At 52.3% G+C, this 9,043-nt stretch overlaps 1 protein-coding gene across 5 annotated transcripts; it reads right to left on the reverse strand.

Moving 5' to 3' along the window:
- Window positions 1–2: 2 nt before the first annotated feature.
- On the reverse strand, window positions 3–5,930 carry H257_06241 (hypothetical protein). 5 transcript variants are annotated; one of them, XM_009831397.1, is made up of 9 exons: window positions 5,010–5,930; window positions 4,793–4,958; window positions 2,689–4,250; window positions 1,362–2,586; window positions 1,124–1,303; window positions 952–1,073; window positions 605–906; window positions 429–532; window positions 3–363 (listed from the first exon to the last, which is right to left on the reverse strand). In XM_009831397.1, exons 1-9 carry the CDS (start codon window positions 5,843–5,845, stop codon window positions 169–171), a joined length of 4,692 nt encoding a protein of 1,563 aa, XP_009829699.1. In that variant the 5' UTR covers window positions 5,846–5,930; the 3' UTR covers window positions 3–168. The 5 variants fall into 5 exon arrangements, with proteins under 5 accessions (XP_009829699.1, XP_009829698.1, XP_009829700.1 ...); XM_009831396.1 differs by having other exon boundaries at window positions 429–546; window positions 5,010–5,845; XM_009831398.1 differs by having other exon boundaries at window positions 3–532; window positions 5,010–5,845.
- Window positions 5,931–9,043: the final 3,113 nt, after the last annotated feature.

The following is a 9,043-nucleotide window of genomic DNA, read 5'->3' on the forward strand; positions in this document are numbered from 1 at the left end:
TTTAGACGTTTCACATTGTTGTTGCTTTAATCGATAGTTAATACTTCGAAGTAGTAAATACTAAGGGGATGCTGCTGCCTTCCCCCCCCAACTAAGGGGCTGGTTAATATAGTTAGTTGGCCCCCCAACTACTAACTACTGTAGGGGCTGTTTAATATAGTTAGTTGGCTACAGCATCGCGCGCTGCGCTGTCACGCACAACTGACACGTATTTTGATCCAAGCAGTCTGAGCAGCACACGGCGCCGCATCGTCGGCAGTGGTGGCGGCGGACGAAAAAGTTGAACGTATACTGGCACACCATGCAGTCGGCCACGTCATCGTCTGGAATCCACTGCGGCGAGGTCGTCATGTACGGGAGCAACTACGCCATATAATCATAGTGTCAGGTGTGTTCCCAACACTAGAAACCAAGCAAAATGGACACACCTGGTGAGCCATAGCCGACGCATGCAGCACCCTCTTGTGGTGGGCATCAGGCAGCGTCATGCTAGCTCCGCTTTTGACCAATGCCACAGCTTGCTCCAGGTTTCCTAGGCCACCACTTCTACATCAGACGAGTCCCATACCCACCCCACCAAAGAGAGACAGACATGCATGACTACCTCGCTTCACGGCAATGTGCAACGGGGTCTTCCTGTCGATGGAATACAGATTAGGGTCCGCTCCACAGGCCAGCAAGCGGCCCACGAGCTCGTCGTCTCGCCGCAGCAGCGTGCAAATGTGGAGCGGCGAGCGGCCGAGGACGTTCTGCGCGTTCGCGTCGGCGCCCAGCATCAGGTACAGCTCCATCACGTACGCCGCCTTGGGACGACATGACGCGCACGCCAAATGCAGCACCGTGTTGCCGTCCTTGTCGGGCATATTGACGTCCAGCGATGGAAATACGTCGGGGCGGCAAAAAATGCTATAGGAAGAGAGTGAACGACTACGATGTCTATGTTGAGTGTACCCAGAGATTTCCATGTTGGCCATTTGGGCGGCGACGTGGAAGGCCGTGGCGTGGGATACAAAGTCGGTAATTGTGACGCTGGCATGGTGTTGAAGGAGCAAGAGCACCAACGCCGCGTCTCCCTGCATTCCAACATGACGTGAGTTTGAAGTCTGAAAGAAGGAGAACGAACCATCTCTGTAGCCAGGTGGAGCATCGTTCGCCCGGATGGATCTTGCACATCGGGATTGCAGTCTCCTCGGCGTAGCGCAGCCTCCACTAGCCCGAAATCGATCACCCGATGGGCTAGTAGGTCTGATAAAGAAGAGGTTGGTTTGGCCAAGGTGGGGAGCCCTCCTGTCGACTGGGGCGCCTACACATTCGTCAGAATGCTAGTACCTTGGTATGGTTACTAGACTGTACTACTGTACATGATGGATAGATGGAGGGGCTTGAAAGTTGATGCCGACTTCGTGGATGGGAGCGAGAGGGGGGGCATACCCAGAACTTCTCAAAGCATGTGACGGGGGGGTTGGGGGTCCAACTGCGTCTGGCAACGTGTGCTCCCCTGGGGCTTGGCTTGGGCGCACAGAGACACTTCCCTCGACAGGGGCGACTGTTTCCTTGTCCGGATCCAAATCCGAAGGCGCCAGGTGATGCCGCGGAACGCCTTGTGCTGCAGTGGAATTGGTGGCAATTGTAGACGCCACTTTGGATGGAATAACGGGATGTGTCCACGCCGGAGTGTTTGCAGTAGGGGGTGGTAGTACATGAGACATGGGCTGTGTTGATTCGACCAGAAGCACTGGGGGACTTCGTTTGGGCTCCAGCACGTGCACTCGTTCTGGCTGGGACGGTCCTACCTCGGGTGGAGTTTGGGTTGCACTTGGTCGTTCACGTTTTTGCTCCGTAGCTACGACGCTTGAAACAGTGTCACTTGAACTGTTCTCCACAGACAGGTCGAGAGATGCCAATTCAGTCGTTTCTTGGTCGAGTTCGTCACTGGAACGAGGTGTGACTTCCGACAGGATGGCTACAGGAGGCTCTTCGTCGGCTGCCGTAAACAGACTAGTCGGTAGTTGGCCCACCTCCTGGGCCCCCACTTGCTTTAACGAATACTCAGTGGGCATGCATGTAGCTGCTGGTACAATGGGCCGCCCTTGTACGGATTTGGTGGGAGTGGTGATGCTGACCTCGTCTAGCATCTCACTTTTCAATGGACGACTCACTCGTAATGCTGCGTCAGAGACGGCGATCATGGTCGGGGAAGAAGACATTGTTGTCTGTTGCATCTCCACCAGCATTTGCTGCAGTCGTCGCAGCTCTGTCTCCGCTTCCTCTGCTCGCTGATTGGCCATGGTCGCTTGGGTTTTGAGCTGGTGCAATTCCTGGCGCAGCTGATTGCGCTCGACAATCGTGTGCTGCAGCGATAGGGCATCCTTCCTCAGCTGCTTCACGTGCAGTTTGGCCAGTCGACATCGCCATGCACATTGAATCGTCCGCGTTGCTGCCAAAGTTGCTAGGAACGCTCGTCGTTGCTTCGCCCCTCGCCAGCAACTTTGCAGACACACGACCCCCAACTGCCGCCGAAGGTCCGTCGCGATCTGTCGACCAATCCGTCCTCGGTACCTCGCTTGCAGCCACACCGCCACCAATCTACACATTCAACACACACATCAGGGATCGTTTTTGCACGTTACTTTGTCATCATGGCGTGGCTACTAGGTAGTAGACTAGTTAGCCATGCATGCCGCCTACCTCGTGGCCCGTATTCGTCGGCCGTGTTGACGTGCCAGATGTCCTCGAATTAGTCGCTGCAGCGTCGCCGTCGCCGCCTGGATCGTCCAGTACTTGTGTCGGCAGAACGCCATCTTGGCAAACGCTTGGAGCGTCACCGCGTGCTTGTGCAGCGCCGCCGCGCGCGTCGACTCCAAGAAATCGTAGGTCGATTGGCGTAGAAACACGAGCGTCTTGCCTCGTTCGATGCCAAAGGCAAACCATTTCGAAGGCACAACTCCATCCGTGACGCTGTCCCGACGCGGCCACCCAGCCGCGCCCCATGCCGCGACCAACTGCGTCAAGACGGCGTCGATGGCCGAGTGCCGACTGGCTCTGTTGTGCGACGACGTGGAAAGTGGGGGGGGTAGCAGCACCGCGCCATACCGACCGACAAACAACGGGTGCGCCATGTGCACTGGGTACCCGAGGCGGGAGATGGTCACGGCTTCCAGCACCCCCCCGTATCGCAGCTGGTCGGCCATCCGCTGTCGGTCAAACGTGTGCTTGACGTTGGCGTCGTTGGGCTTGAGGCATCGAATGTAGTGCGGCGTCGTGTGCGTGATCATATCGAGGAGGTGTTGCAGCTGGCGGCGAAACTGCGCGCCTAGTCCCGTCGACACTATCGATGACTTGCGCCGCATCACGATGGGGGGAGAGGGCCCCCCCCTTGGGTCGTCGTTCTCTTCGTCGCCGTCGTCCCCACCACTCAGCCGACACATGACGCGCACAAACGGGTTCTCTGACGACGCCAGCAGGTCCAGCATCGCCTGGTGCGGCTTGTCGCGGTTCTTTTCACAAAATCCGTCGGCTGTGTACCGGACGGCGCCGGCGTAGTGCACGACAACGAACGCGCGGTTCACTTGATCCCGCTTGGATGCCTGAAAGTGGGCGTGGCTGTGGTATATCTGGTACAACTTTCGCACAAATCCAGCGTCCGAGCCTTTGGGCACGTTGCATTCTTCGTCCAGCAGCGCCAAGACGCCCGTCGGTCGCGCCTCGAGCACTTCCAGACACCCGTCGTTCATGGGCAACTCGAGCAACGTCCATGGAATGCCCTCCGATTGGTACCGGCCTTGCTCTTGGGTCATCACAAAGTCGATAAAGTGGTGCTGCAGCCGCTCGTTGGCGTAGTTGATGCACAGCTGCTCGAAACTGTTGACGTCGAACGACTCGAACCCAAAGATGTCGAGCACCCCAATGAACTTGGACGATTCCAAAGGACTCGATGACCCGATGCATCGGTTTACCTTGGCCACGACCCACTCAAACAAGTACCCGTAGATGGACCGCGCCAGCGCATCCCGCGCGTCGTCCGCCTGCTGCGGCGTCAGGTGGACCTGGTACCATTCGTCCTTGGCTTTGATCTGGCGACTTGTCAGCGCCTCCCGCAACCGGTTGACGTCCACGGCCAGCAGCTCCGACACATACGCTAATGGCTGCGGCGATCGAATTTCGGAGGATGGCGCGTCGCCCGTCGTGACGGAACCGAACGTCATGTTGCCCAGATGGAGCAACCCTCCCACAACGCCCAAGATCGAGTCCTACGTATGGAATTGTTGGCATAATATATGTATCGTTGAAAATTCACAAAGTCAGACATGGGAATGTCCTATATTATAGATATTTGTATATTGTGTTTTTCGCCCAATTTGTCAATTTTGTGGGATTGTTGAAATCACCGAGAAAACAAGCAAGCCGTATGATTGGATAATAATAAGAAAAGTTGCAATTTGATTGGCTAAAACAAATGAATATTCACTATGATACCTCTTAAACTTCAATATATATATATTTATCACATTTCGCAAGTCCAGCGATTCTTGGGCGGTTCACTCGGTTCACTCAACCAACCGCTCGAGGAAATGATGCGTAGAAGAGACAATAATACTATATTAGCAAATCCGACTGTCGCCCTGGAAAGATGCAAATATATACCATCTAAATATATATATATATATAATGGGAATGTTCAAATATTTTCACAGGTCGATGGTATGAGTTGGCACACCCAAGTGTATCAAAACTGGAAATGATAATAAGCAATATATATATATATATATATATATATATATAGGGAACGTACTATTACATGGGCTTGAAAGCCAACGATGGACATGGCGCGCATGGTTTTGTGAAACGTGTCGGCGTCCGACACTTGATCCCGCCGAGTGACGCAGCCGCTTTGGTTCAAGTATGCAAACTTGGACACGTCCATAGGATCAGCCAAGTGCAATCTCGTTTGGAGGGTCCTACAAAGAGCCAAAGGTCACGTGGAGGCATGGACGGGCGGACGGACGCACCGATCTTGCGCGGCACCGGCGAGGACTTCGTAGAAAATATGAAAGTTGCGCTCGCCCGTTGCTTGATGTACGAGTCGAACCTTCTCCAGCAGGTACGTCTCGATGGAAGTGCCGACGAGGCGCAGTTGGGCGTGATGGCTGTCAGTGGCAAACCAGATTTTGACAAATTTGCCAAAGCGACTGCTGTTGTCGTTGCGGAGGGTGCGCGCGTTCCCAAACGACTCGAGGATCGGGTTAGATTGAAGCACTTGGTCGGAGATGTTGGCAGTGCCACACTCATGTGAAGGGGCTGTGGAATGGGGAGTGTGACTGACTGCAGCTAGGTACTGCATGATAAACTTGGTCGTCTCGGTCTTGCCCGAACCACTTTCGCCGCTCACGAGCACCGTTTGGTTCTTGTGCTTGTCGACGGTCAACGCTCGATACGTCTCGTGGGCAGTTGTGAAGACATGAGGATGGCGGTGACGGTTGCTGGAAGACGCAATCGTCGATTGGAATGCTGACACGTCGTACAATTTGGGAATGACTTTGAACGGGTTCATGGCCAAGAGCATGTCGCCAGTGTGACAATACACTTTGTCGCCGAGGAAGCGCTCTTCAAGGCAATGTACCATGGATGGTTCATTCAAATGCGTCAACATCCCCAGGTCATCCAGGTCCATCGGACACGTGACGTTCCCTCGGAGAATCTCCATGGATGTGTCGATGGTGCTCCACGGCACGGTCCGTCCGTCTTCGAAGTCTACTTCGTCTCCACAGAGCGTGCCTCGTACCCAAGAGTATGTCGCTCCATCCTTCTGGGTCTTGTTTCGTCCCCACACTGGCCCTTCGTTCATGGGCACCAGCCGAATCCAGCAACAGCGACGACTGCTTGAAGTTGAATGCAATAATATTCTCGGCGGCGGCTGAGTTCTTCCCTCAGATGTCGACGTGCATACAAACATCAAGAGAAACTAAAAACCACTTCGATTTATCGATCAGAATGTTGATAATCTACCGTATTCTGGGAGCATTCCTAGTAACGTTTCTGTACTACTAGTACTACTATCATCAAGCATACAGTGTGCAACATCGACGGACCCAAGTAGTTTCATAACTATCATACTGTACATCCGGAAGTGAACCCGAAGGCATAAGTTTGCTTTGGACGACGGTGATGACGTGGAATTCACTTGTGAGATCCTTGACCAACTTCCCGCCCTTTATAGTCAATAGTAGGCCGTCATTCCAACCTGCCCCTGGATAGTCTGGCTGAAGATGCTCGAATTTGTAGGGCCTGACTATTTCGGTCTCACAGTGAATTTACACAATGGGGACCAAAGCTCTCCCGCGCTTTAGTTGGACAAGGTCGTTATATTGTACTGTATGTACTGTACATGACTTATGGACGATGCGGTTGAGAATGGCGGCTGTTCTAATGTGTTGATTGATGGAAGTAAGGAAAATCGGTCATTCACACCTGAGAACTTGTGTCACTGCTCAGCGAAGGTTGTGCTTTGGCTGGGCTGCCGATGCACTGGACGAGTTCAGTGAAATGTGAGGTTTGAAGGATCTATTTGCCAAAAAAAACATTACTTCACTTAAAATAAATAAAAGCATAAAGGAAAGTGATTGTTTAAACGACATGACACCGATGATTGGACAAAATTATCCATTGACAACCTGTTATTGGCTCATTCGTCAAAACTGTACTCATATTTTACAGTCGAAACTGTAAATCTGGCCGATTTCGCGGTAAACTAGATTGTGTGTTCTACTCAAAATTCCCTCCAGCGATTGGTTGAATGAACCGCGGAACAATCGCCCGACCTTCGAAATTTCATATAAAACTAAGTTGAAGAGGTATCTTTGTACTGTAAATAATCCGGATAGAGCTGTAAAATACTCCGGAGTAGCGTTTATGCTGAGTCTCGATGCGACCTGCTCGACTACATCAAGATGCAACACACACTGCCTCTGACCCCGGCACACAGGACTGCACGATTCAGGTGGGCCATGGACCATGCCGAGAATCCATTCGATTGGTCGAATGTTGTCTTTTCGGACGAAAAGAAGTTCAATTTGGACGGACCGGACGGCTACAAGAACTACTGGCATGATATTCGGCAGCCGAAGCGAAGCTTTGCCACGCGAGATCAAGGTGGTGGCTCCGTCATGGTCTGGGGTGCAATCACCAGGTGCGGAAAGAGCGCACTTGCTATCTTGACAGGAAAGCAGAACTCAGGTGACTATATTTTCACTCTCTCGGAGTACCTCTTGCCTTTTGCTCACCTAAAGTCCTCCAAGGGACCCGTTGTAGTCGAGATGAACGCGTGGGAGCAACCGTTGAAGTGTCAGATCCAAGCCTTCTGCACGACTTCTTGCTGACGGACCAGTTCCACCGTGTGCTTAACACGATCATGCTGTCGATCGTGCTGCTGCTGGCGCAGTGAATGTGGTCCATGGCAACGACCTCACGCAGTCAGTCATGTGTACGACGGTCGGCTATATGAGCGTGGCAACGATGCCGAGCCACGGCTTCACGATCATGTCTGTATCCGAGTCCGGTGGGCGCATTTGCAAACCCACGACAACACCACAGCAAGGCACGGATGGCGAGACCACGGGAGGACCTCCCCTTAGAACAATTTCAGTTGGACTTCGATCGATTCAGCGTCTCTTGAATCGACTTCCACGATACTAAGGACATTTCGGTGACCCTCACCCCCAACACACTCACAATCTTGGGCAGACTTGCATGTCCAGCCTGGTCAGTGGAAATCCACCAAGTCGGAGGACGTCGAGTGGCTGGGTGGATCCAGCACGCCTCTTTGAATGACAGCACTTTGTTCACTTTGACGTTGCCAATGATAACGACTGCATCGTGTCAGCTCGCGGAGATTGGCGAGCGAGGCATCCACTGCAGCGGCGGGTAGAAGGCGCATAAGAGCTGTACGTGTTGTCTCCATAACCTCGCTTGGTATCACGACCCACGTACACTTCGCAACTGTCGTCGTTCCTAGACGTTATGACGTGCGTCGAACGGCAGCAATATAAATCGCTGGACACGGAAGGAGACTCTGATGGGCTGCGCCTGGTGACGTCGCCAAACCTCCTGCCACATGGCTCGTGCAATCCAGCCAGTTGGACTTAATGTTGAAGGACCTGTCGGTTGAGGTCAACGGAGGGGAAAGGTGGGCATGTGAGCCAGAGTTGGCTCATGGAGGCGCTCTTCCGTACGACGGAAAGAGATGGCGGATGCATCGAGATCGGGGTTCGCGACTGACCATCATCTGCCAGACACAGAGACAATTTGCGCTTCAATTTGAACATGACCACCGAAGTGCTTGCGATGATGAGTTGTGCAAACAAAGGTGCACAATATTTTTTGTTGCATACTAGTAATCGCTAGCAACAAACACTTCATACTAACGTTAGTATGAACATTGTAGCTCACAGGCCTAACTACAAAGTGAGCTGTTCAATACATCCTCAATGTGGATATTCTCGAGTCATTTGTCACCGTAACGTTATTACATTAATATTATTGTGCTTTTTCACCTTTTTTGGCTAATCCAGGTCTAAAACCATGCTTTAATAAAAAATCATCCTAAAATTACAGCACTCGCCGTGATTTTACGGATGCAAGATGAAGTACATTTACGGTTCGCGTTGAATTATAATTATTCGTGATGCTTTGATTGGCTAAGAATTGGTGGAAGTGTATGGTTTTATCTTATTCAACTTGTTTTACGACATGTGTTGGAGATGTGTTGTGCTTGTCCAAGTTTATGGCATTGAAGTTGACGTCGTTCGCCTCATAGTTGGACTCTCACGACGTAGCGTAACAAGATTCAACACGGTGTTTACATCTACGGGCAATGTGACTAAGTTGACGAAGCGCTCGACGGATTCACGCTGGCCTACTGAGGTCAACGCCTGGGTGAACGAATGCGCCACAGTCCATCCATGATTCTACATCGAGGAGCTTGAAGACGCACAGCGACACCAGTTTCCGACGCTCAAAAATGTATCTGCGGCAACGATATGTAGAG

This window comes from Aphanomyces astaci (assembly GCF_000520075.1).
Source record: "Aphanomyces astaci strain APO3 unplaced genomic scaffold supercont1.12, whole genome shotgun sequence".
Classification (NCBI taxonomy): Eukaryota; Oomycota; class Saprolegniomycetes; order Saprolegniales; family Verrucalvaceae; genus Aphanomyces; species Aphanomyces astaci.

Excerpts from the sequence above, each read along its gene's own strand:
- H257_06241 (XM_009831394.1), bottom strand. The coding sequence starts at position 5,845 with ATGAACGAAGGGCCAGTGTGGGGACGAAACAAGACCCAGAAGGATGGA. Across the intron at positions 4,959-5,009 it reads GCCGGTGCCGCGCAAGATCG|GACCCTCCAAACGAGATTGC; the intron begins GTGCGTCCGTCC and ends GGCTCTTTGTAG. Across the intron at positions 1,304-1,361 it reads CCCCTCCATCTATCCATCAT|GCGCCCCAGTCGACAGGAGG; the intron begins GTACAGTAGTAC and ends ACGAATGTGTAG.